This window comes from Puma concolor, chromosome A2 (assembly GCF_028749965.1).
Source record: "Puma concolor isolate L17-30 chromosome A2, mPumCon1.1.hap2, whole genome shotgun sequence".
Classification (NCBI taxonomy): Eukaryota; Metazoa; Chordata; class Mammalia; order Carnivora; family Felidae; genus Puma; species Puma concolor.
In genome coordinates this window covers 47747148-47774489 of record NC_141668.1, presented here as the reverse complement: position 1 = coordinate 47774489, position 27342 = coordinate 47747148, and the positions used below count along the sequence as shown (strand labels likewise).

General features: G+C 49.4%; 1 protein-coding gene across 3 annotated transcripts in view; it reads left to right on the top strand.

Moving 5' to 3' along the window:
• MINDY4 (MINDY lysine 48 deubiquitinase 4) overlaps positions 1-27342 on the top strand; it is a 110463-nt gene that overhangs the window by 43714 nt on the left and 39407 nt on the right. For all 3 annotated transcript variants that reach the window (XM_025930043.2, XM_086693301.1, XM_086693304.1), the window contains exons 6-11: positions 7278-7336; positions 12374-12480; positions 14966-15082; positions 16297-16385; positions 25288-25389; positions 27210-27273. In XM_025930043.2, the coding sequence (XP_025785828.1) occupies positions 7278-7336; positions 12374-12480; positions 14966-15082; positions 16297-16385; positions 25288-25389; positions 27210-27273 (538 nt within the window). The remainder of the gene's footprint in view (positions 1-7277; positions 7337-12373; positions 12481-14965; positions 15083-16296; positions 16386-25287; positions 25390-27209; positions 27274-27342) is intronic.

The following is a 27342-nucleotide window of genomic DNA, read 5'->3' as shown; positions in this document are numbered from 1 at the left end:
CATGCCTTTTTAGGGTGAAATAATATTCCATTGCGTGGGTACACAACAATTTGTTTATCCACTCATCCATTGGTGGACATTTTTTTTTCCACTGGCGGACATTTGAGTTGTTTTTACCTTTTGGCCATAGAGAATAGTGCTGCTATGAACATGTGTCCCTGTGTTCACTTCTTTGGGGTATATACCTGGGAGAAGAAGTCTATCAGGTGGTAATTCTGTATTCAGTTTTTTGGAGGAACTGCCAACCTGTTTTCCACAGTGGCACTTTCTTGTGAATCAAGTGGTGTTTATTTTTTCTTCTTGGGCTTTCTGATTTGGAAGTTATATAAATATGTTTTTACTATTTTAGCAGTAACTCTTAAAATATTTTTTATCATAATGACTTAAAGTTTCAGTTTAATCAATCTCTTTACCCCCTCAAAAAATACAAGGATTTTAGAAAGCTTCAGTTGCTCATTTCCCGTTCCCATGTTTCCTGTGTATTGTTGTCTAACGTTATCCCTTTGTTTTTAACCACCCCCTAACTAGTGCTATTGTTATTAATTTTTTATCATCGGCTCTCATTTAGGTTTATCTACATGTTTATGGATTTCTTTTCTCGCCACTGCTTTCTTCCTGCTCTTTTCTTCTGGGTTCACTTTCCTTCTTGCTAAAGTAAATCCACGAGTGGTTTGTTCAGTGAAGGTCTGTGATGGTAAACTTTTTCAGTGATTTTCTGAAAATGTCTTCATTTTGTCCTTACCTTTAATATTTTGAATATTAAAGATGTCTTTTATTAAAGTAGTTTTTGTTTATAGATAGCCTGCCTTTCCGCTAAGATTTTTCTCATTGTCGTCAATATTCTGGTCATTTCACTATGACATTTCTAGGAGTATATTTATTTCCACATGTGCCATTTGAGGCTTCTTAGGTTTCTGTGAGGATTATGTCTGCTAAGTTCTTAGCAGTTATCCTTTCTCACACTCCCTCTATTTTTCCTTCTGGAACTCCTTTTACATGGGCATTGGAATTAAGGTTTTTTCCCTCCATGTCTCTTCTTTGCTCTTTCATATATTTGATCTCTTTGGATTGAGTTGCATTCCAGGTCATGCCATCTGATGGCCCCTAGTAATTTCTTATCTCTTCATTGTATCTGATCTCCTGTTTAAGCTTACCCCAAGTTTCCCCCCAATGTTAAAGAAGATCTAACCTATAGAAAAGTTGAAAGAATGGAAAAATGAACATTTATACGACCTTCACCTACATTAAGTGATTCTAGGACTTTGTCGCATTTGTTTTTTCTCCCTCTCCTTTCTCCCCTCTCCGCATATTTGTAACCCATACATTTTTGATGATTTCCTTGAAAGTAAAATTCAGACATTGTGGCATTTCATCCATAAATATCACAGCTTGCATTTCCTAAGGACACGAGTGTTCTACTGCCTAACCACAGTACCATTAAGGCACCCAAGAAATTTCCGTAACATCAGCTAACATAAAGCCCATAATCAGATTTCCCCCACATGGCTCCAAAATGTTCTCTTAGGCTTTAGTTGTTTCAATCCAGGATCCATTCAAGGTTTACCTGCATTTGGCTGTCATGTCTCTCTAGTCTCTCTTAATCTCAAACAATTTCCTTTCTATTCTTAGTTTTTCACGAGTATAGTCTTGTTGTCTTACGGAATGACCACATTCTAGATAATGTCTGTTTCATTATTAGGTTTATGTTAAACATGTTTTGGGCAAGGACAATACATATGTGATGTTGTGTATTTCCCATTACATCACATCAGGAGCACATAATGTCAGCTTGTTTGATTTCTGCTGATGCTAAATTGGATCACTCCATTAAGGTGGTTCCTGCCAATCTCTCCATCATTATAAAGGAAATTTTCCCTTTTGCAATTAATGAGGAATCGGTTACTTTCAGACTAGATGATTATCCTGTTCCTCAAAAACTTTTTAACCAGTGGTTTTACCATCCATTGATAATCTTTTCCCATATTAGGAGTTTATAAAATGGTGATTGTCTAATTTTTATCATATTCTCATTCCTTTTACATTTATTAGGTGATGGTGTCATACAGAGAAGAGCTGTCCATGACCTGTCCCTGTCTTCCTCCCTCACTCCCTCCTCTAGCACAGATTCACAGCATTTTCTATGTAAATTTCATATGTTGTTATCTGTTACCATCCTTATATGTCCATAAGTTTTTTTATTTCTATGATTGTATTTACTTTTCAAAATGGCTCATTCTTTTTGTATAGTGTCTATGTCTTTCCTTATAATTTCCATTCCTTTTTCTTTCTTTTTTTTTTTTAAAGATTTTATTTTTAAGTAATCTCCATACCCAGTGTGGGGCTCAAATTCACAACCCCGACATCAAGAGTCACATGCTCTACCGACTGAGCCAGCTAGGTGCCTCTGATTTCCATTCCTTTTTAAAAATTCTTCCTATTCCAATTACAGTCTCTTTTAGATTGTTGTTCTATTATCTCAAGTTCTTGGGAGTCCTATTGGCTGTGTCATCTGGCTTTCACTTATGATGCATGATTTTCTCATGTATTTACCAGTTTTTAGTGTTGAGCATATTTTCAGTGGGGCTTAAAAAAAAATCTGTCTCCCCTGGGGAATCTTGTATGACCTGCTTTGTAGAAGTGCCCCTCCAGATACTTTTACATTGCGTTAGTTAGGTGCGCTAGGATATCACTGGCTCAGGAAAATTTTATGTTATTTATTCTGGATTCCTGTGCCGCGTGAGTGGGGTCAATTTGGACTCCGTCCACACGGGGTTCTGAGTTTTCATCAAATAGAATATATAGTAAGTGGTCAATATCTTTATTCTCATGGGACACCTTTCTTTTGTACTCCGTAACTTATTTAGCCACGTGTCCAGTACCAAACATTCAGGAAGGAGCATCTCCTCGTCTCTTTTTATGTTAAGAGCTAGTGAAATATTGAGAATGTGGGACTGTAGAGGCAGTAGAGCATCTTCAAAACTAGTGTGACCCGGCACCTCAGGCTTCTTGGAGCCCCTGCACCTGGTCATGTCCTGCAATGACCAGCATGCTCAGGCTTCCCCTGAGGGACAGATGAGGCACTTGATGCCCACAGAGGGTAAATGACTTGCCTGCGGGCATGCAGAGTTTGGGAGAGAAGGGATGAGAACTCAGGTCTCCAAGTAGCTCTTCCTACCCAGCCAAGATTCAGTTATGTGGGATTGAGTCCTGGCCCCGTGTAGCCCTGAACACCTGCAGCGCCCTGGTCCTTGCTTCTCCCTCGGGGCCACAAAGGGGAGCTTGGATAGGAAGTGGTGACCTCAGACACAGCGGACAAGCTGGGTGTCTACAGCCCGGCTCCTGCGGATTTATTAGATGCACACTCTGACACATGTCTCTGGGTTATCTGCACAATCACATTTTGAAAAAGTGTTTTGACTCCTTGATTTATCTTTTTGTCATTGTTTTGCATAATAGCTTTTCACTCAAAGGCAAGAACATGCTTTTAAACTGACCTTTTAAACTTTGCAATGCTTATGCCACAAAGGGACACATGAAAGGAACAATAAACACATTCCCTGAGTGTGAGCATAATTGAAGTCTCCTCTGGTGATGAGATCTATGGGAAATGGGCACAAAGCATCTGAGCTGGGCTTTTGTGGCTGATGGATGGCGCTCCGGGTGGAAGTCCCATGACCCAGGAGAGGCCTGGCTGTACCCTATGCGGCAGGAAAATCATCACCACCCTCTCAACCGTGGCTCTTGGCCACCCACATCCTCCAAGGCTTGGCCCCCAGGAGCCAAGGGGGCCACTTGGGAGGTTTGAATTTTGTCCTGTGGGCCACGGGAAACCATGGAGGGTTCCAGACAGGGGAAGGAAGCATGAGATAGAAGAAAGAACAAAATAAAGCATTTGGAGCCAGCGGCTTGGGTTTGAGTTCTGGCTTGGGGGCTCCTAAGTTGCGTGACCTTGTGTGAGTCACCTCACTTCTGTGAGGGTCACTCTGGTACTTAGCACCCATTTATGGAGCCCTGACCAGGTGCTGGGCGTGCGGGGTACAGAGCTGACCCAGAAAATCCATGGTCCTTCGTCCCTCCTTGTTTATTTCTCTTACCGTATGTATTCATTTCCTGTGGCTACTGTCACGAATTCCCACAAACTTAGTGGCTTAAAACAACATGAGTTTATTATTATGGCACTAGGTTCTGGAGGATCAAGGTCTGACATCAGTTCCACTGGGGCTAAAGTCAAGGTGTTGGCAGGGCTGGTTCTTTCTGGAGACACCAGGGGAGAATCTGTTTCTTTGCTTTTGTAGTTTCTCATGGCCACCCACGTCCTTGACTTGTGGCCCTTCCTTCGTCTTCAGAGCGCGTCCCTCCAACCTCTGCCTCTGGTGTGATACCACCCCTCCTCTTCCAGGTCGTATTTCCTTCTGCTTCCTTCCCTCTTATGAGGACACTGTAATTACATCGTTCCCACTTGGGTAATCCAGGATACCCTCTCCCATCCCAAGATCCCCAATGTAAATGCTATCTGCAAAGTCTTTTCTGCCATATAAGGCACTAGTCACAGGATATCTTTGGGGGCTGTTGTCCAGCCCACCACACCATGTCAAATTGCAGTTTATGTCTCGTCCTTTCGCATGCCCGGGTCTCCTTTGGGCAGGGAGATTGCCCTGCTGGATAACTGCCACATGCTTGCTGAATGAGAGGGTGAAGAAATGAAGGAACGCACGTTTGGAGTTGAGAAAGACGTGGCATCCCACTTGGGCTGTAGGGGATTAGCATGAGTTTGCCAAAGTATATTCTAGCAGAAGGGAAGGGCTTACGAAAAGGTATAGAGGCAGAGGCTGAGTAGCTCAGCATTCAGGAGATGCGCGTGGAGTGTGAGGGTGCAGAGGGTGGAGTGGTAGGTGGCCAGGTCATGATAGCTCATAGGGCACCCTAATGGGCCTGGGTTTTGTTTTATGTTGTTTGTTTGTTTGTTTGTTTATTTATTTATTTAAAAAAAATTTTTTTAACGCTTATTTATTTTTGGGACAGAGAGAGACAGAGCATGAATGGGGGAGGGGCAGAGAGAGAGGGAGACACAGAATCAGCAGCAGGCTCCAGGCTCTGAGCCATCAGCCCAGAGCCTGACGCAGGGCTCGAACTCACGGACCGCGAGATCGTGACCTGAGCTGAAGTCGGACACTTAACCGACTGAGCCACCCAGGCGCCCCTATTTATTTTTATTTTTAAGTAACCTCTACCCGCAGCGTGGAGCTCAAGCTCACGACCCCGAGATCAAGGGTCGCGGGCTCCGCTGACTAAGCCAGCCAGGCACTTCATCCTGGATTTTATTTTTTAAGGAAGCAATATGTGTGGTGGTTGCTGCCTTTGTCTTTGGGGTCATTGCCTGGGTTCAAATTCCTGTGCTGCCACTTGCTTGCTGTGTAACTGGGAAAATTACCGGACTTCTCTGAGGCTCAGCACAACGGCTACTTCATAAGGCCGTCCTGAGGAGCAGATGGCTTTTGTTGCTTGCATAGCACTCAGCACAGTGCCTAGAACAGTCAAAGGAGTCCGAGAGTGTTTGTTGCTATGATTGCTGTCATTTTTATAAATATTATTGTTGTTGGTGGTGACGATGGGGAACCCTGGAAGAACTTCAGCCAGGCTGTGGCACGGTCAGGTTTGCTTTCTAGAAAGATGCCTTTGACACCCATGTGAAGATGGTCTGGGGTGGGGCATCACACTGGGGATCCGGAAACCCGTGAGGAGGCCATTCCAATGATCCGGGTGACAGATGAAGAGGCAGAGAACAGAGATGGGTACAAGGGAGATGTTACTTTTTCCGGGGTAGTCCAGAGATGGCTTTGTGCCTGCTGTTCCCTGCTTGAAATGATTCAAGGCAGGTGTTAGAGGCCATTTAGTACCATGCCTCAGTCCTCACTTTGCAGAAACGGATAGTGAGATGCAGGGGGGAGGCATTCTGCTTTAGTCCCCGGAGGGAAGAGTGATAGAAGGGACAGATAAAAGTGGGACTCCGGTCCTCAGCCTTCAGTGGCATAGCCAGTTGCCGTGTGAGAGGTACGCTTCCAGAAGCTTCTGATGAGCATGCTGTTTCTCATTGCTGCAGGCTGGGGAAGAGGGGCTCTGACACAGCATCTGCACTGCTTCTTCCGTCACCTCCTTCTACTGCCCCTTCAGGCCTTAAATGCTCTTTCCAGCTTGTTCTTTTACCAGTCCCCAGGAGAATGCTCGCAGAATCCTGGTCGTGTAGGGACATAGGAATTTTGCCATTTTGAATTGAGGAAAATAGGCTTGAGCCAGTGGGGGAGGATTAGGGCTGCCTGGGAGGGTGGGGGAAGGAGCTCTGTGTTCTGGAGCCAGAAAAAGAAACCCAGAGTCCAAAGCAGTACGTGCTCACAGATTTGGTACCGTGAGTCCTCCGTGGTCTTCCACTCACACCCCTTCAATACATCTTCAGGAGGAAGCCAATTCAATAGAACGAACCGTGGCGAGATTACGATTGTTACTTCAATCATATCTTACCCTGCAAGGATGTTGGAGGAAAATATATTTCAATTCCACGTTCAAAAGAGCTGTCATTTTAACGTAGTGAATGGGTTTTCAGAGAGTGATGTAATATTGTTATTTTTAATACATTCTTTAAAAGAAAAGATTTTACTTTAGTACAAATCGATGCATGCTGGAGGGGAAAAAAATATCTAAAGAGAGCTAAAATACAGGTGGGCTATTTTTAGAAAGCTCCACATGTACATACCTGAACTTACAAATCAGAATCACAGAATAGGTTTTTGGTGCACTTTAGAGGTTTCTTATAAATGGTAGCTGATAGCTTTACAAAAAAGCTGGGAGAAAGGAAATAAACAAAAAAGAAAATAGAATGAGATGAAAAAAATCTGGGCAGTGATTACAAGAACTTATGTGTGTGTGTGCGTGTGTGTGTGTGGGTGTGTGTGTTTTCTAGCAGTATCATAATGACATCAGCAAGATACGCTTGCATTTTGGTTCTTGGCAAGTGTCAAACTACAGGGTTTATCATCCTGTATTGGCTGGTGTGTGTGTGTGAGAACACAGAATTGAAAGGCACTTTTGGAGGCAATTTGGTCCCATCCAATATGGAACCTGTGGCTCAGAGAAGGGAGAGTGACTGGGGCAAGGCACATATTAGGGGCAGGGCCAGGGCTAGAGAGAACCCATCTCCTGAACCCCCAGCCAGTGCTCCCTGCATTCTTCTCTGCTGTTTATATTTTCCTCTGGTACATTGACATTTTCTTTTTTTTTTCTAGGAAAAATCAGTTGCCAGTGTCCAGCAAGGCTGATGGGGAGCTGAGCGTTTTGCAGCTTGGTAAGTGCAGCTGATGCCTGTATGCTGTGCCCATCAGGGTCCAGTGGTCTTCATTTGCTCCGTCTGGGAGGCAGTGGGTGGGGACTCCTTTCCTCCCACCTGATCTCAGGAAGGAGAGGCTGGCCCAGTGAGTAGAGCGGGCTTCTCTCTTTTGGGTTGCTGTCTTCTTCTGCTTTCTGTCCTGGAGAAATCCTTATAAGAAGTCTGGGCATTTCTGGACCCACACGGGGCTGGGGGGTGGGTGGGATGCAGAGGAGGCTTTTTTGCATTTGGAGGTTCTTTTAGGACTATTCAGAACCTACAAAGGTCTCTAGACGACAGCTTTGCCTGGGGGAGACCATCCTTTAAAAACTTTTATCGATGTATTATTGAGGCATAAAATACAGTGAAGTGCATAGTACATACATCTTAAGTGCATTTGCACATATGTGTACACCCACGTAACTGCTGTCTCAGGTCAAGGTAGAGAACGTGTCCACCCACTCTTTAGTTTGGAAGCAATCTTTTGTATGCCTTTGTGTAATTCTCCACTCCCCAAAGACCGATGTGTTTGCAGGGCTTGGCAAAGCAGCAGTAGAATGGACGATGGCGAACCAGTGACCAGGCACGAAAGGATGAGGCTTGAGTGCTGTTGACATTTGCTCTTCTTCCGAAAGCCAGCGATTTACCTGTTTGGCCATCTTGGCAGACGACAGCCGTTCAGTGACTTTTCCTCTTTCCTCTCCTTTTAAGCACTCCTTTTAAAGCGAAGGAAGAAAGCAGCGCTCTCTTTAGAAGTTACTTGTGTGCGACGTGCAGTCTGACAGTTCGTTTTGATGAAGTTGAAAGGCAGGGGCCTCTAGGAATGATGAGGCAGGGGTTTATTTATTCTGCTCAGCTCGCGTCAGAGGTAACAATTCCTTCGAGTTTTAATCATCAGAAATGGCTGGTGGGGATCACTTGGCCAGCCCGGGAAGGGGCAGTTCTGCCCACGGCGATGCAGAATGAGGTCCGGAGCCAGCAAATGCTGGCATCTGAAACGTTTCTGTAAAGCACTCCACTTGAAGATTTTCCAGTGAAAGCCACTCCTGTTTGGACATAAAACGAAGCACTTCCTGGCCTTCAGAACCCAAAGGGCTTCTACTGGAAGGAAGGCTTTTAGCAATTCTCTCAGAACTCAGTTGTTTGAAGTGTGTGTGTGTGTGTGTGTGTGTGTGTGTGTGTGTGTGTGTGTGTTTTCCAGAGGGAGGCAGACCCCTCTTTGCTAGTGGCTCAGCTAATGATTTAGAAAAGGAGAAAGAAATAGAAGGTAAGAGATCATGGAATGCAGTCACCAAGGGAAAGGGACAGAAGTTTTGGGGTGAAGAGGAGAAAGGAACAAAATTTGGTTAGAGGAATGGCATTTTCTTCTTCACCCTGATTCATTTTCCTTTGCTGCAATTCCACAGACTTGTTAGCAGTTATATGTCAGGGCATAGATGAGGCTGAGCAGATTGAGGTGAATTAAAAGTGGGCTTGCTTTCTTGGAGGGCCAGGTTGGGTGGGACAAAGGAAGAGAGGTATCCTCTGACAGCAACATATAAAGCAGATGATCAGCAGTTCATCACTGCTTCTAGACACGTATAAGCTGAGTTCTGTGGTGGGTTCCAGAGGTTTGCATAATGAGGTGGTATTTAGACGGGGCTTTGAAGGTTGAGCAAGGTCTCGCCAAGTAGAGATGTGCAACAGACCTTACATGCAAGGCCTGCAGGGTGAGGGAGTGATTGGCTTGAAGTGAGTGGCCTGGAGGGGAAGTTGTAGGGTCAGGGGGAGATGAGGCTGGGAACAAAGTTGTGGAAGAGTGGGGATGATTTGAGTGCTGTGCTAATGAGCTTGACCATAAATCATTAGCCAGTAAAGAGCACTTGAAAATTCTGTGTGGGGGCAGTAATGTGTGCAGGGCTGTGGCTTTGGGGCTATCTCTGGATACGTGCGGAGGATAGATTTTAGGAGTAAGAGCCTGGATGTTGGAAGACCAGGGAGGGGGTTCTTGGAATAGTCGAGAAAAGATATGATTGGGCCCCTGTTCTGTCTGGTGAAATCCTCTGGGTATTTCAAGACCCTGCTCAAATATTTAGCTCTTATGGAAAGCTTCTCTGACCCTTTAAGGAAGAGCTATTTACCTCTTCTCTTCTGCTCTTAAAACCCTCGCACTGTCCCTATTTTAAGTGGAACTCATGTTCCATTATTTGTTTGGGCTTCTCGCCGCCCCCAGGCAGTGTGCTCCTTGAAGGCAGGGGTTATGCTTTACTCATCCTGGACCTCCACTCTCCCACATAATTCCTGGCACCTCATGGATGCTCAATGAAGTGCTTAATGAACAGATAGAAAAAGAATGACATATTCCTGTAACAGCGGAGGGGAAAAAGGCGGGGGTGAGGTATGAGACATCCTGGAGGCAGAATGATCGGGAGGCTAGATCATCATGATGTGGGAGAGAGGGCTAAGGTCTCAGACTGAGTCCCTGGAGGAGGACTGGTGAGATGGAGTGTGTTATCAAAACCGAAGCCTGGAGGGGTGCCGTGCTGAGATTCTGGAGTCTGGGGTGGTGGGGCACTTCCAGGAGAAGATATCTGCAGTCAGCGGGAAATACTGATTAGGGTACCTGGAAAAAGAGGTATATGGACCTTTATTATATATTACCACATATATACGTTTTCCTCCAAAGGGTAGATAAAGTGGTATGGGAAGCAAGCTCCCTTGCTTCTTTCAACCAGACACTTATACCAGGGCCTTAAAAATAGCATTCTTAAACCACTGGCATTTGCAGATGGTTTTGTCTGCTTGGCCAACATGTCGTTCTGGACTGCTTTGTTTTTCCTTTGCATGGCAGTCCCACCACATCTGGGCCTGAGGCCTGCTATGTGGTCCTGAACCAAATCCCTACACAGGGGCCAACTTCCTCCTGGCAGAAGCCAAGGGAGGCTGCCTCCTTTTAGGGGCTCCACCCAATCTGGGCCCCCAACTTTCATCCTCAGATTTACTTCATGGAGCCCCGAGCAGGCACGTTTCGGCCCGGGCTCCCTTCCGGACAACCTCAGACTAAACAGAAGCCTCCAAATAGGCTTAAATACTGCCCCTTCTATGCCTCCAGGAAACAATCTGGCCTGAGTGATTGCAAGGAGCCCTTCAGGGCCTGGTGGAATCACTCAGGTTACTCTCCCCTACTCTGTTTTGGGCCTCAGCTGCCCAGGGTTGAATTAATCACACATCTCTATTCCTTCAGGGAACATTCTCAGTATTGATCTTTGCAAAGCCTTCCCCTTGGCCTCCCTCCCTTTCCTCCCTTCATCCTTCTTTCCTTCCCTCCCTCGCTTTCTCTCCTTCTCTCTCTCCTGCCTTTCCTTCATTTTTTAGCCCCACCCCCACCCTCCCAAGATCCTCCTCTCCTCAAGCAGTCATTCTTGTGTATTTAGTTGGTATCTGTTTTCTTGCATATTCTTGCAAAATGCATAGTGTTTGTGTGCATATATTTGTAATGGATGTAAATCATATTGTGTTATATATATGTGTGTGCATATACATATGTGTATGTGTGTGTGTGTGTGTGTGTGTGTGTGTGTGTATATATATATATATATATATATATATATATATATATCTTATTTGTGTTCTTGCCTTCTCTACCCAGCACCCTGTTTTTAAGACCCATGCATGTTGCTAAGTGAACATCTGGTCATTATTTCAGGGTGCTTTTATAAGACCATGGTCACAGGGTGGCTTTATTCAGAGACCCTAACTAAGAAAAGTTTGCATTTAAATTCAGACTCTCATTTAAATTCCAGGCTTATTTTTAATTTTTGTTTTCAGCCTAAAGGTGGGAGGGTCTCCTTTTCAGTGGACTGGGACTCTGGGAGTTGGTCTTGTGCTGCTGTGCCTGTTCCTCCCCAAGGGAAGAAAAGGAGCCTGTAGAATGGGATATAAAACATGTGTCCTGGGGGTGTTGGCCTTTGGATAGCCTCTCCAGAAGAAGTGGGGCAGGGACAATGACATTTCTATATTCCTAGATATACAGAATTATAGGAGATAATGTTGATTTCTATGTCGTGTGGTGTACTTTTTAAATAATCATTTAGCCTCAGGAAAATGGGAGGCGGGGATGGTTCAACAGGCTCTCTGGAGACTGGTCTGCTCTGTTTTGCCAGCATAATTACCTTGAATTGTTTACACTTGGGTCCTTCCTCTGAGTGTTCTGGTAAATGCTACGGCTGTGGGTACAATCTTGAGAGGGAGGCCCGGCTGGGAGACCCATGCTGGGACCCTCTCTGGGCCTCCGTCACCTCAGCTGTAAGATGACTGTGAGTGGCAGGTGACTTAGTGGCCCTTCCAGCTGGAGGTCCAGGGAGGTCTGGTTGGCAGGAAGACAGAACGATCAGGAGCTGGCCTGGGTTTTATCGTGTCTCTGTCACTTTTCCATCTGTGTGATGTCAGGCCAGTCATTTCACTTCTTTAAGCCTCAGTTTTGCATCTGCAAGTAAGGGTGACAATAATTACCTTGTCCTGGGCTGTTATGGGACCTAGGCGTTAAAACACAAGTGGCTGGTAAGTGAAAGCTGCGACAGTGATAATCTGTTGTTATTTTATTGGGAACAGTGGCGTTTTTCCCCCCTAATTCTGCCCTCTTCATGTTTGTCCTCAGGCACAGGTTTGCGTGCCATGCCTACCTTTTGTAAGAAATGTGTCTGAGTGAGGCTCTTCTGGGCCTGACTCCGTGGCTTCGGCCCCAGGCTCCTGTCTCACTGCATGTCCACAGGCAGAGCTTTCTAGTGGACCAGTAACCACCTTGTGCCCGCTGGCATCCTTGTGCCATGGACCAGCATGGGACTGCGACAAGGAACCAGGGCCCTTACTCTGTCTTTTTTCCTTCTTGTGAAGGCCTGGGAGCCCCAAGGGGGAGAGGCAGGTGGAGGGTGGGGAAGCCCTCCCTTCCTTCAAACTCATCCATGCCCTTGGTGTTATTTCTTATTCTGCTCCCCATGGGTCATAACAAGGAGCTCACGTGCCCCGGTTTTCTTTCAGAGGATGTGGAGGATGAATTGGTAAGGGAAGAAGTCATCCTGTCTCCAGTCCCATCCATGCTCAAGCTGCAGATAGTGTCAAAGCCAATCGACCTCTCAGTGGCCAAGGTGCGTTGTCAACTTGAAAGTGGGCGTTCATACGTCTTGATTTGAATTGGTGTGAATTGGTGTGGTGTGAATTGAAGCTGTTTTGATGTGAACTGGTGTGGGTGAGGTGGTTATGATCCCCCTGACCCCAACCATCTTATGTCTCAGTCGTTGTTCAAGTGGAAATTCGGGCGTGGTGTAGAAGAACCTGAACTGAGAGTCAGGAAAATGGGGGTGTGGTCTTCTCCAGGAAGAAGTGTGGGTACAGCCTCCTCCCACTCAAACATTCCAGGGTCTCGTGCTTCTTTTGGCCCGGAGCCGCTTCTGCACATCTGCAGTGGGCCACTCCAGAGTTGTGACGGCACTGGGAGAATTGTCCTCATTAGAGCGGCTCTGTTTTAGCGCTCGTCCCCCATGCTGGGCTTAGGCTGGGCTTGCAGTGAGGGAAGGACAGGAGGGTTTTAACAATTCCTCAGCACCACTGGGTTCACACCAGTGGCCTCCTGGAGGGACTTGAGAGGACTTAAGGGGCAGGTTCCTGGCCTTCTCGGCCTCCTCTGCAGGGATGCCCTGGATTCCTCACCATCTCAGCTGCCAGATGGCCTTACCCCTCCCCTTGGCCAGTGGTTCCTGTGGGATGGAATGCTGCTCTTACACTATCCCACTGGCTTTTCAGCCAGGATCCAGGAGGAGAAGCTAAAATGTCTGGGGACACAGCTGACCCCCTATTTACTCAGCACACAGATAAAAAAGTCAAAGATTTTTCTAGAGATTTTTTTTCCCTTTCCCCTTCCTCTCTTCCCTTTTCTTTCCTTCTTTCCAACCGTGGAGGGCATGGGTGTGTGTGTTGGGGGGTCGGACACTTTTACATGGCCCCAAGCCTGGGAAAAGTGCTCTGGCTATCTGTAGCCACGAGGCTGTGATTATTTGCTGTGAACACAACACTCCTATTTTGGGAAGGGCCCTAGAGGCCCCTAACTTCAGACCACCCAGCAGTAGCATCTCCAAAAGCAGCTGGAAAAACTAAGGCCCACCCAGAGAAAAGGAGGGCTCAGGGCACATGGCATCCATAGCACCCAGGTTTCCAGGCTGTTAACTCTGTGACCTGGTGACCATGCTGTGCCTAGCTGGGGGCTGTCATTCTGTGATTAAGAGAACAGACATGGGCTTCAGTCAGAAAACTCAAGTCCCTATAGTTTCTAGGCTCTCAAAAAACTCAGTTCAAATACACGGATGATTGTTGTTGGCACAAGAAGGAAAAGCAAACCCTGATAGATGAATTCGCCCAGGCTTCTCTCCTGTGTGCCGCCAGCCCATGTTGATGGGCTGACGTGTTGACAAATGCTTCTGTCGCTGAGATTTTCTTAATGAAAAGCAAAAGAGAACCGATTCTAGAAGGAAATAATCTGAATCTGTAAGAAAGATCTGACCTGGAGAGGTGGCAACAGAACCCATGAGATGGCCCTTCTGAGACCTTGGGTGTAAAACCATGGTGGAGAGAGAGGAGGGAGCTGGCATAAGGAGGGGGTATCCAGGGAGAGGCTCTGCCTTCCAGGGCTGGTCAGGTGGAGGGGTTGGCACTTTCTGGGGCTCTGGAGGGTGGGGCTTTGGTTTCTGGGAGATGAACTGTGAGATCAGTGTCATCTAGAAGTTTGGGGAAGACAGAGCTGTGAAAAAATGGAGGGGCTGCCTTGGGAGGGGTTGGGAACCCCTCCCTGGGTTGTTGGGTTTCAAGCTGAGTTCATGGGGGACCACTTGTGGGTGATGTTGTAGAGGAGGTTCTTCCCTGTAGTAAGAGTATTAGAGCAGGGGCTGGCAAACTGTCTCCAAAAAGGGCCAGATCGTTTATTTTTGGCTCTCTGTTACAACCACTCAACTCTGCCATCGTAACGTAAAAGCCAGCATAGAAGCAAATGCCAACGTATGTAAGCAAATGGGTGTCACTGTATTTCAATAAAACTTTATCCACAGAACATGTGTGGGGCCAAGTTTGGCCTGTGGGACGTAGTTTGCTAAGCCTGTCTGTCAGCACCAGTTCTCAAATGTAGCTGCACATTGGAATTGTCTGGAGAGCATTTAAAATCATAGATACTGGAGTCTGACACCCAAGCGTTCTGATTTAGTTGGCCTGACCTGTGGCCTGAGCATCAGGATGGTTAAACACTCCACAGGTGGTTACCGTGTACAGCCAAGAACCTCCAAGATCCCTTCTAGAACTAAAAGTTTCTGTTTCAGTTTCCCCTAAAGAACCTACCAAGACTTGGGCCCAGGTCAGCACAGGCTGGTTTGGTTTATGGACGTTCCAGAGATGAGGCCCTCAGGATCGACTTTTCTCTTTTCTCAGATAATAATGAGTTTGCAAAAGAAAAAGAAAATAAATAACCCTGCTGGAAAACGGGATGCCCTGCTAGAATGCAAGACCAGCTCCTGTGGGAATCTGTAGACCGCGCAGTGTGTTATTGTTTGCTTTTAAGACAACTGACGAAACTCTCTCTTCTTTTGACAGGACATAAAGGCCCTTCTGTTTGGTTCCAGCTTTTGCTGTTTCAATGAGGAATGGAAACTTCAGAGTTTTTCCTTTAATGACAAAGCCTCGTTAAAATACGGCATCGTGCAGAACAAGGCAGGTTGCTTTTAAGTTTCCCAGGGACATTTCTGTGGGCCCATCACAGACAGGGGCAGGATGTCCCCCAGTTTGGTAAGTCCTGCGAGCATTTCCTGAGCTCTTCAGTGCCAACTAGCCCTGTGTTTGCCAGGTTGTCACCCAGTGCTGGAATTTCATGTGTGGCTGGCAGAGCAAGAGCTGGGGAGTGTGACCCTTACTCTATGAAGACTTCTCCTCAGTGTCCAGAATCTTCTCTGAGAGGAGCAGAAGGAGGCTCTGTGTTTGTTGGGGGCATCAGAGTGGGTCCACAGGCAGAGTATTGAGAAATGGTTTTGCAAGCAGGGCTGGAGAGAGGACACTTGAGGCAGGAGGCAGCCTGAATAAAGGAGAGGCTTCGAGAAGAAGTGTGTGAGGAGGAGGTGTTTTCAAGACAGGGAAGTGTAGGCAGACGGGAGCAGGATTTGGACATGGTGTGTACACATTTACCAAGTTACACACTTTAAGGGCTAGAAGATACTCTAAATCCAGCAGCCCAACGAGGTTCCATTTCTCAAATCCCAGGAAGCTCCCCTGCCCCACACTGCCCGAGGAAGAACCCCAAGACCATTAGCCTTTGTCCCTAGTGTGGCCAAGCTCAGCTCATTTTGCACCCCCAGCTCAAGGGCACCCATATCTGCTACTCTGATATTCCTTGTACTTGTTGATGCCTATAGGAATGAACCCCTCAGGAAGCCTTCTTCCTCTAACGTGGGGTGGGGGGGCAATAGAGACACACATAATGGGTGCTGAGGCAGGCCACACCTGGGCAAAAGATTGCTCACATAAGCAGAGGCTGCTGCAGGGGGTACTGAGGTGATCAGGGGAGACTTCCTGGAGGGGGAGGCCTTTAGGATGGGCCTCGAAGCTGAGTAAACTGTTGACACCCTCAGCCTGTGGACATGGAAGCATTTCTCTGGATGACTGGGAACCTATGGTGATGAACCTGGTTTTACACCTGACTGGTAGTGAAGGCCTGTTTTCTTCCCATGAGACATTGCAGACTTGCTCTTCTTCCAGTGCTGGGCACCGTGGCCTTTGTCACCCCCTCTCTGTGACTAGGCTCAGTGCTTTGCAGAAGTACTCAGGCCCATGTTGGAGGGGCAGGAACTGGTGGGAGCAGGCTGGTTCTGGAGGAACAGCCAGGTTTGCCCTGGTCAGTCCTCACTGGTACTAATGTGTGTCCTTCTTTGCAGGGGGGTCCCTGTGGGGTTCTGGCAGCTGTCCAAGGCTGTGTCCTACAAAAACTCCTGTTTGAAGGAGATAGCAAAGCTGACTGCGTTCGGTAAGTCAGTGCTCATAATAGCAATATCTTCTTTTCCCAAGGCCTCTCCTCAGTGTCCAGAAAAAACAAGCAAGGAAGCATGTGTGTTCCCTGATATTTCCCGTCTTCTGAAAAGGGAAATGGCGACCGGCTAGCAGGTCCAGTGCTGACCAGTTGAAATGACCTGTATGCACTTGCCTCTAAAAGAAGGGAGGGTCGTTAAGTCCCATTCCACGTGGGAAGCAGCTGCTGGAATGGCATCGAAACTAAGGCCACCCCCTCCTCAGCAGTTGAGTGCGGTAGCTGCCCAGCTCCCATCCACACCCACATCGACCCCCTGACCCCTTGACTGAGCCCAGGTCTCAGTTACCTCATGTTACCCCATGTTACCTCACCTCTGCCAACAGCCATTACCACACATTCCAGCCAGCCCAGCGGCACATTGCTTCCACTCCCTCTGGCCGTTTGTTTTCCACCTCACGCTTTAAGTGTTTGCACATGGACCCCCCCTCATTCTCATTTTCTCTCTCACTCAACAGACTTTTCTGGAACATCTCTGTGCAGGCACAAGTGATACAGACAGGAATAGATGCACTCTCTATGCTCCAGAATGCTCTGTGAGGGATGGATGGATAGAAAACCCTCATTCTATGGCGTGGTCAGTGCTAAGATGGAGGGATTGGCAAGGTGCTGGCCAGGGCTGGGGCTAGATGGCCGATTCGAGGAGACCGTCGTCTTACTTTTGTCTCTCTGTGTGCCCAGTTACTAGCTTGTTCTGAGTTCCCCTCAGACCTGGTGCGTCTCTTCTTTTAGTTGAAATATAACATGCATGCAGGAAAGTGCACATGTCAAAAACGTGCACGGCTCAGACGTGTTCTGCTCAATGAATTATTGCAAAATCCCACACTCATGAACCTCTCATGCAGATCACAAAAGAAAATTACTTCCAGCACCCCAGAAGAGTCCTGCCTAGTAGATATCCCCATTCTCTTCCCAAAAGTTGAGATTAAACAAATTCTAAAATCACAGCTTGGTTTTGCCAGTTCCTGAATTTTAATTAAAGGGGCTTATTCTTTGATGTATGTATTTCAGTGTCTTTTTTTTTTTTTTCTTTTTTAAAGCTTAGGTGTTATAAAGACAGCAACTCATTCCCCATTCACCCATGTTCAGCTTCCTGGGAGATACGCTGGCTCCCCAGACATCCTGCCAAGCTCGGGACAAATGAAACATCTTTTACCAGCTTAGAGGATTTTGCCTTAGACAGGGTCCAAGGGAAGGCGGCTTTGCATGCTTGGCATTTTAGAATGTGTCCAGTAATATAATTTGTCTGATTACCAAGTAATCATCAAGGTGTTTTATCTTAAGCTAAAAGATGCTAATTCTCAGCATAGCAGAATTGTCACCAGAAGCAGAGTGATATAACATTTCCACAGCAGGATCTCACCTTACTCTCCATACCCCGACCAGTCCACACATAGCTGCTCCTGTCTGTGCACGGCCATTCCCCATTGCGTGCTCTGAAAGGCCTGCCAGCGAAGTGCTGCCCACAGTGTGGACAGAGACCCTGCTGCCGACTCTCCCAGAGAGGCAGCACAGTGCTTGATGTTCTGGAATGTTCCCAACTAAGTGGAATTTGCTAAATGAGGGAGCTGCCCTCAAAGGGTGCGGGGACTGTCCCTGAGTGTACATGTCCCCACCTGCCTACCTTCCTTCCTTGCATTCAGAAGAAGCATGCAGGGAGGACTTGGCAGGTGCTTGGAGGGAATACACGGCTCAGCAGGACAGCTGTGGCCTTGCCTTCATGGCACCTATGACCGACCATGAGAGCCAGGCAGATAGGAGGCCTACAGGGGATGTGCAGGAAGCTTGGGGTTCACCCAGACATGAAGAGGGTGGGGCAGGCTTGTTGGAGGAGTGACATTTGAGTCTCACCAAGGTCTGGAGGTAATCAGGACTCCCAGTTGGCTTGACACACATCCTCACACATGCTTATTCTCCCTCAGTTTCCCCCTTCCCAGCAAACCCCTCGTACTTGGTTCTGGGCTCCTCACCACACAGAGGCCATGACTTCAGGGAGGCTTTTCCAGACCTCCCTGGTTGAGATAAACCCAGGCCTGCTCCAAGGCCTCCCCACCAAATGGCACCCTTGTTCATGGACATCATTACCTGTCCATTGTCTGCTCCCCCCAATCCCCCAGCCCCTGGGAACACAAACCCCATGAGAACAGGGGCCTTCCTGGGCTGCCTGGTTCACAGCCTGTCTCTGGCATCCAGCCCAGGGCCTAGTCCACAGAAGAGGCCCTCAGAATTTTTGTTGAATGAACACATGGACAAATGCATGAGTTATCCAGACTAACAGGGAGGGGAGGGGAATGGTGTTCCGGTAAGGAGAACAACATGTGCAGAGGCCTGAGGGCAGGGAGAGCAGGGCCAGGAGCCAAGAGTTGCCTGGGGTGGCCGGGGCAGAGTTCGGAGGGGCAGGGTGAGACCGGGGATGGTGGTCAGGGACATGCTGCCAGAGGGGCCTTGGAGGCTTACCATCCGCTTGGGCCAAGTGTTGGCCTTGGCCCTCATGGGAGATGTCTCATAACTCATTTTGGCCCCCTTCTCATTCAGAGCTGCTTTTGAACTTGGACTTTGTACTTGGGGGACATTGGGGATTGCTTCCCAGTGGTCAGGATGGGGTGTTTAAGTTGGTTCCAGGCAGGGCTGTTCCTGCCCAGGGCACAAGGCAGGCTTCATTCCTTGTCACCCACCCCACCCACCACTAAGGGAGTATGCGAGCCTCTGGATCCACAGGTGCATTCTCCAGGGAACGCTTTGCTCTCCACATCAGGCAGTGCATCCAGGGCTTGGAAAGCAAAAAGCCATCCTGGTTGTGGGTGCAAGTTGGGCTCTGGGTGGAAAGAAAACCGGGCCAGCTGTGTAAGTGAGGTTCTCTTCCATGTCCCGCCATCTGCCAGTCAGACACCAGCCAAATGTGGACTCAGGCCCAAGTTTATACTGACAGACCTCTGTTTAAGCACCGACTAGATGGAGAGTTCCACCAAGGCCTTGCTGGGAGGCAGGGGAGGGAGTGCAGCCTTGGCTTCCATGGGCTCCCTGTCGGCTGGGACCCTGCAAGAGGAGTTGGGGCCAGCCTAGATTGAAGGCCCTTGGCAGCCAGGCTGGTGGGGCTGAGCTGGGTCCTGGGGGCAGCGGTGGGTAGGCAGAGGGAGAAGGGGAAAGGAGGAGTGGCTGGGGTGTGTGTGGGGGGGGGTTCCAGGTGGGAAGGAGCCCCACTCTGTCTGCCTGGCTGGACCAGAAGAGGCCTGTGTTGAGTATCCACAGAGTTTGGCCTGCTGGCCAGGGCCCCCTCCTCCAAGAAGCATGGAAGGATTCATGCTGCAGAAGAGTGACCTCAGTTTTCTTTGGAGCCTCCCAGCTATGGGTGCTCCTGGTAAGTCCCTCCCCTTCCCACTCCCAATCCCTGCTTCCCCGGGCACTGCAACTAGGGCTGATCTCCACACAGGTGGAGTGCAGTGGGCTGGCTTTCTGTGTCCATCCATCAGAGCTCTTTCAGGGGCTCAGGCAGAAGTAGTTCAGAGGGGGACAAGATGGGGGAGGTCCAGTGGTGTCGGGCTATTGGCGAGGGGCACCAGATGTCTACACACACAAACACACACACACACACACACACACACACACACACACACAGTCCTGTGCTTTCTTCTCCCCCTTCCCCTGCTATGGGGTTTTGAGGTGAGAGACCGCCTCAGGGCCTGGAAGGTGATTGGGGGTAGAAGGGGAGAGTTCTTGTGGTTCAAGCTAGGACTTGGGTCAAGCAAAGGCCGGAGGAGCAAGGGGCTGGTGCCCAGGGCCGGCAGCAGAGGAGAGAAGTAAGAGCAGAGCTGGGGTTGCTGCTTTGTGATGGCGAGGCCCTGCAGGTCAGAGGCCACCCAGAGTTGTCCTTGCTGCCTGGGTCTTGGTGCATCCTGTAGGTGCCCATGCTGAGGCGGGAAGGGGTGCCTGGCTCTGTGCTCCTTAGCACCTTCCAGGGTGGGGCATGCTAGGCTGGGTCCAGAGACCTGGACTGCAGGGCCTCACCTTCTCATTGGTGAATCTCTATCTTGCCTAACTTTGACTCAACAAGGAAACACAAATGAAGTCCTTTGTAAATCATCAAAGGCTGTGCAAGAAGGTGGGAGCATATGGGGAAACTGAGGCTCAGAGAGGGAAGATGCTGGCCCAGGGTCACCCCTGGCACCTATGGCCGAGCCCTGTCTGCCATCCTATGCTGCTGTGCCCCAGAAGAGACGCTGAGAAGTGGGAGAGCCAGAGAGGTCAGGAGTGGTTGGCACCAGGAGGCTGATGTCATGAATTTGAAACACTTGAATGCTGGACTCCCAGACAGATTCTCAGTGACCAAGGTGCGGCTTTGTGTTTTACAAAGGGCTTCTGGGAAGTCCCTCCCCTTTTCCCCTAATTTGGAAAAACTCAGTACAGAAGAGTACAAAGAGTAATACGGAAACACCCAGGGGACCCACTGCCTCATGTGAGCAACGGGTGAAGTCCCTGCAGCAACCTTAGTCCCGTCCCTGCAGCAACCTTAGTCCCCGGCTCCTCCAGTCTCATTGATGTATTCATACAATTTTAATATGGATGGGTCGGGTCACTGGTGTTGCTGCATGGGCCGTGTGTGCTGAGTTGGGTTTGAGGCTTCAATACTTCCTTTTGACTCTGAAATTCCAGGATTTCAGAAATGACCCAACTGAAAAAAAAAAAAACAACAAAAACAACGCAGGCGACCTGCTCTGTTCTCTTCAGGAGCAGCACGGTGGCCTGGCTCGCCACAGCGAGGCGAGGCAGTGTCTGCAGCTGCCCCATTCTGGGCCCTCCTCGCACCCTCCGCCCACACTCACAGCTGATGGGGGTAATGGTTCTGTGAAAGCAGCGTGGAGGATGTGACTGCGCCCTCCAGGGAAGTCATGCTGAAATAAAGGCCTCTTGGCAGGGATGGTGTTTTTTTCTGCAGGACTGTCTGGCTTCATTAGGACCTATTCCATCAGGCCGGCAGCTGGCCTCTCCTCCATCGGGAAGGACAGCACCCGGTGACAGGACTCCGTGTTTTTCCACTTGAGGAGGGCTGTGCCTGTGGCTGGCCGTGGGAAGACCATGAGCCCCACTCCCCTGCAGGCCTAGAGAGAGCCACAGACAAGATTGACGGCCCCACGCCTCCTCCCCTTTGGAATTGTGAAACTCAAGGGCCAGAGAAGGAGGGGCACTTGCCCAGGGCCTGTCTGGCTGGACACTAGGAGCAGAGCCAGGCCTGGACCCCAGGTCAGCTGGTCCCCAGACCAGCCTTCTTCCCCTCCCCTGCAGCAGCGTTTGACCCTGAGAGGGAGCAGAAAGCCTGCAGTCGTTCCCAGGCCTTCCTCTGGATTGTCTATAGATGCTGTAGGCTATCTCGAGATAATCAGGATCAAAACATCTCTTTAATCTGAAGGACTTAAGTAGTTTAAGCAACTATGTAGGATGTATTACTCCCTTATGCCCTCTACCATCCATAGACACGTATCTTCAGTCTGTACTTCTGTGAGGAAGTAGGTGCTTAAAGAAACTGTTCTTGCTTGAGGAGCCTGGCTGGATGCTAGATTCATGGTAGGAGTTTGATGAACGTGTGTCTGACTGATGAAGACAACACAGGACCACCCCTGTCATTGAGGTTTTGCAGGTGAAAGCCGGGAGTTAACCGGGTGAAGCTGGAGTCGGGGCAACTCACCACAGCGCCTCCTTCCTCTCGTCCTCGGCACGGACAGCCCCGTCTACCCTGTGGCTGGTTAAACGGCAGAGATGGCAATGCTGGAATGATGCTTGGGGGCATCTGGCTCAGGGTCTGCCTCTATGCGGGAAGGCGAAGGTCAGCGAGGGCGAGGGGCTTCCCCGAGGCCTGTGAACCAAACCTGGAACCAAACCTGGGCGCGACCACTGCACTCTTCCACTTTGTTCTCTAGAAAGACGTGTCTCAAGAGAGCAAGCTAGAGAAGACTCAGGGAAGGATGCAGAGACTAGAAGCGTTTCCAGAAGGAAGCCAGTGAAAAGAATGAGGATTTTTGTGTAGAAATGCAGAGGTTCCGAGGGGCTGTAATCAGTCTGTGAGAGAGATCAGGAAGACACGGGCCGGACCGAAGAGCCAGTGTTGTCCGGTGCTGAAGAGCTGAGCTCGAAGGCAGAGGGATGCTGATTCCTAAGGCAAGAGCTCCAGACAGTTGGTTCCACTTCCCCAAGTTCTCCTTCCTCCCTCAATGCTGTTTTGATTTTTCCAACTTTACGGACTGTGTGGTTCACTTGGATGAATCATTTAGTCGCTGTGCCTCAGTTTTCGCATTTGAAAGGGGCAAGGATGCTACTGCCGTTACAGGGTGGCTTTAATGACTAATGGGATAATACACGTGAAGTGTTTCTAACAGCGCTTGGCATGTGATAAGCACTCAATATGTGTCGACTGTTGAATCTCATTTGTGGCTACACTGAGAAGCTTTCAGTCAAGCACATGACTTGCTTTAGCAAGTTCGTGTAGAACACAGTGAATGTTGAAAGGTGACCTCTTAGTTCCCTGTCTGCAGGTTTTCCAGCAGAGATGTTCTAGGCAGAGTCTACAGTGCAGAGACGATTTTGCACAACTCGTACCCACGGCAAGGGTTCTAACCGGGGAGTACCCTCGTCGCACCTGTGATGTGGGAAGAGCCCACAAGGGTGAGATGGGGCGGAATGCTGGTCGGGCACTAGCTGTAACAACCCCGCTGGGGAGCAGGGCATCCCGGTCCTGGACGGGGGCAGGAAGGGGATTGGCAAGGGTACTCAGGAGGTGTGATTGACAGGACATGACGGTCACCCGGGTGGGGGCAGGGCAGGAAACAGGATCCATGGGGATGACGAAGCCCACTTTCATAGATTCTGAATCCAAAGAGATAAATGTCCAATCCTTTCTCCTTTGTCTGACAAGCCCTGCCTTCCTGGCCCCCCCTTAGTCCTTGGCATCACCTCTCCGGAAACCCAGAACAACATTTCCTCACCTTTGTTTTCATAGCTGATGGTGACCCGGGCCAGTGCTCCCCGCACAGCTCGGGCTGCCTGGCTTGGTGATGGCGTGGTAACCATTTCCTCGAGGAGCTTGGCGGGTCTCCAGCGGCTGCAGAAGTACCAGGCAGTCTGCCATTTCATTTTTCAAGTGGGTTGAGGGTGGCTTGTTACTTTCACACCAGATGTCAGGAGTTCACCTTCCTGTCACCATGGCCAAAGTGGGGACTTGATGTTTCCATAGAGACAACAGTAATAGGTATTGGTTATTGAATATTGACCACGTGCCAGGTGCTGGGCTATGGACCTTACACACATTGTCTTGCTTAAAGCTCCCAATGCTATGAACGAGGTCCTCTTGTCATCTCCAGTTTATGGAAGGGGAAACTGAGGGAGGGCTATGTCACGTCACCTCCCATTTTAGTCGTTTGACAGCCTGGATGCAGACAACTGGTTCTGTGTCTCAGGCACTGGGGAGTGACCACGTGCTGCCCACCATGGTGACCTGTGTCCGGGTCTCCTCGTTCCCATTTCTCCAGTTTCTTCCTCCTCCCCCACCTCCGCAGCTCAGCACGGAGCTCAGATGTTAGTTGGCTACTGAAAACATAGAAAACCACCCCCGCTCCACCCTGTATCTTCCTTTGAGCCCCAGCGGGGTCTTCATCAAGGCACCTTTGTTAGGAAGAGCCTAACAGGCTGCTTTTGTAATAATGTAATTTTTCTAAGAGTTTAGAAGAAATCCATGGACTCCAGGGATGGGCAAGAAGTACAGCTCTCAGGAGCCCTGGGAAGGTGAAACTGAAGGAAGTGTCTGTATCAGGCTGTTGCCTGTTCTTCCCTCTTGCTCGTGTCACACAACAGGGTTTCTCTGTTACCCCTTTTATCGTAAGACGTCTCTCTGCCATTTTTGACATTGCTGGCTGCCTGTTCTGCTCAAAGCCCATTTGCTTCTAAAACTATGTAACAGCACCATCTCCCAGCCCAGCCCCTACTGCCTTGTCACTTCCTGCCTTCCTCTGCCTCCCTGGTACGCCAGAGTTCTGGGGCGTTTCATCCTTGGCCACCACCTCTGCCCTTCCCCATCATCTCTTTGGGGAATCTTAGCCACTCAAAGTGCTGAGGACTCCTCACATGCTGGTGGTCCATAAACTTATACTCAGTGCCAGCTGCTGTCCTGGGCTTTAGATGGGTCAGATAGCTTCACCTGGGGGTCCCATGGGCACCTCCAGCTGCTCCCCCAGTTCTCCTCTCTGTCTGTATTCCTCATTTCAGTGAACAGCACCACTGTGCACCCCCGAAAGCCCCAGAGATTACCCCGAATCCTTCCTCTCCCACATCCCACACCCTATAGCTAACCAGCAAGGCAGGCTGCTCTCCCCTCTGTACCCATGACCTCCTTTCCTGTGGCTCGTGGGAGTGAAGGGCACCTGCTTGCACAAACCATTGTCTCCAGGGGCCTGGATATTGGGACTGGTCAAGGCTGGGTCAGGGCAGTACCAGACCTTTGCCAGGGATGGCTACCTTTCCTCGGGGTGGCGGTAGCTCCAGAATGCCTTCAGCTCAGCCTCCTGGGCTCTGTCAGAACGCACCGCACTGGCTTACACATACGTCGGGCCCTGCCAAGCCTCCAGGATCCCCTTTGCTCCCTGGGCTGTTTCCTCAGCCTGCTCCTCCTCCAGCCCCACCCGGGGCCCCTCCCCCAGGGCTCTTCCCTTGGCCCTCCTCTGAGGAGGCCCTGCCGGGAGTCCCTGAGCTCTGGGGCCCTCTGTGTGGCAGAGGAAGGAATCGGCTATCTGCTGCAGGGCTACGCGGTCCCTGGCTTGTGTCCCTACCGGCATAAACACGTTCTCTTTTTCCTCCTCAGGCCGCTGCAGCCTTCCAATGCCCACAGGACCCACTGCCTCGCCCTGGCCATCGCAGACATTGTGTGGCGGGCCGGGGGCCATCAGAGAGCCGTGGTCACACTGTAAGTGCTTCTCAGGGCCTTGTCACTACCACTCACGTGGGGCACGGCTGCAGGCAAGCTGGCTGTGTGCTTTCCTGTCCTTGGGGAAATTGTCTTTCCAACAGGCTGTCTGTGCGTCCTCCTGGGTGCCTATCATGTGCCCATGTCAGTGTGAGCCCAGAGAGGCAGCCCCACACTTGGGAGAGGTCTGGAGGGGTCTCCATGTAGCTCCATTCTCCTCTCTGCCAAGGGTCACATCTGTCTCGCCTTCCTCCCTGGGGAGCTTTGGGGGACACAACCCTCTGGCCTAGGCAGCCTGCTCCCCTCTGTATTTCTGACCCCATGTCCTTGGCAAACAGCCTCTCGGTAACCAGTCACCCTCTGATTCATACCACTCTCCTAGTCCCAAAGCATGCTCCTGTCCACTTTGTCACCTGGACCCCTGTTCCACTGAGGAAGAGACTTACCCCACTGCCTCCATCCTCCCGCAGGTGGAGGACGCCATCCGTGTAGTCCACATGGGCTGCTCTTCAGTCTGGCCCTTCACAGTGGGAGCATCAGTCCATCCCAGGCCTGTGGCTAAGCTTTAGTAAAAAGGATGCCTTTGGGGGCCAAAGATTATACTCTGGTGGGGTAGAAGGGTCCGTAGAGCACACTGCTAAAGAGAGAGGGCTCCTGGGTGCCTGGGTGGCTCAGTTGGTTAAGCGGTGGGCTTTGGCTCAAGTCTAGATCTTGTGGTTCGTGAGTTGAAGCCCTGCTGATAGCTCGGAGCTTGGAGCCTGCTTCAGATTCTGTGTCTCCCTCTCTCTTTCTACCCACCCCCCCCCCCCATGCTCGCTCTCTCTCTCAAAAAAAAAAAAAAAAAAAAACAACCAAAATTGAAAAAAAATTAAAGAGAAGGGGCTCCAGAAGCTAACTCCTGTTGCTTATTGGCTGTGTGGCTTTGGACAATTGAGTCAACCTCTCTGCACTTCATCTGTTTACTCATCTGGCAAATGGGGATGATAGTAATGATTATTTGGTAGAGTGACTGTGAGAATTAAATAAGTTATATGTAATAAGTGACTATATTACCAGTTTAATCATTTACCCACATGAATACATAGTGCATAATAAATGTGAAGTACTTAGGACAATGTCTGGCACATACTAAGTACCATCTCAGTGTTGGGTATTATTGTTGTTCCTGTCGAGTGCTTGTCCTTGGTACTCGTGCCCCAGTTAACGGATTAGCCCTGGCCCTTAGGATCTGCATGGCCGTGCTGAAAGCAGATGGGACAAAAATTCAATTTCTCCCTGTTTTATGGATTAGAAAACAGGAGCCCAGAGAGGGGCAGTGGCTGGTCCCAGCCCAGGCAGCAGGCTAATGACCCAGTGGGCCCCAAACCCCACTTTTAGTGCACGCCTTCTTGGGCTGCACACGCAGGGTGTTGTGTAAACGGACGTGGGGTTAGGGTGGGAAGCCTCAGGCCAGAGGCTGAAATTCCTCCCAGCCCTGAAAATGAAGGACAAGTCAGCATTCCTCAGTCTGGAAATCTATTTGTCAGTTGTGGGTGAGAGGCAGGCTTCCTCCTGCCAGGACTTGGGTTTGGTTACCCTAAGCTCTCCCTCCTGCCGTCTTTTTTCCATTCCTTTTCCCACCCCCACTAGTGGAGTTCTTTGGACCCAGCCTAGTGGGTGAGTACAAAGTGGGGGAGAAACGAGAAACCCTTGGTCCCGTTCTTTCCTCTGGAGCCACCTTTTTATTTGTCCTCATTTAATGGCACATGTGGTTTCACCCTGGCTCAAGGGCATGTCTTCTCCCCATGCAGAGGACTCATGCATCTCCCTTTCCTTTTTAGGGCTTCAGGAACACAGCATTTCAGTCCAACAGGGAAATACAAAGCAGATGGAGTCTTAGAAACAGTACGGCTTTCTGGAAAATTATCACGCAACCTTTGGCTTTGTGTGGGGACGGTCTCCTTTCATATAAGT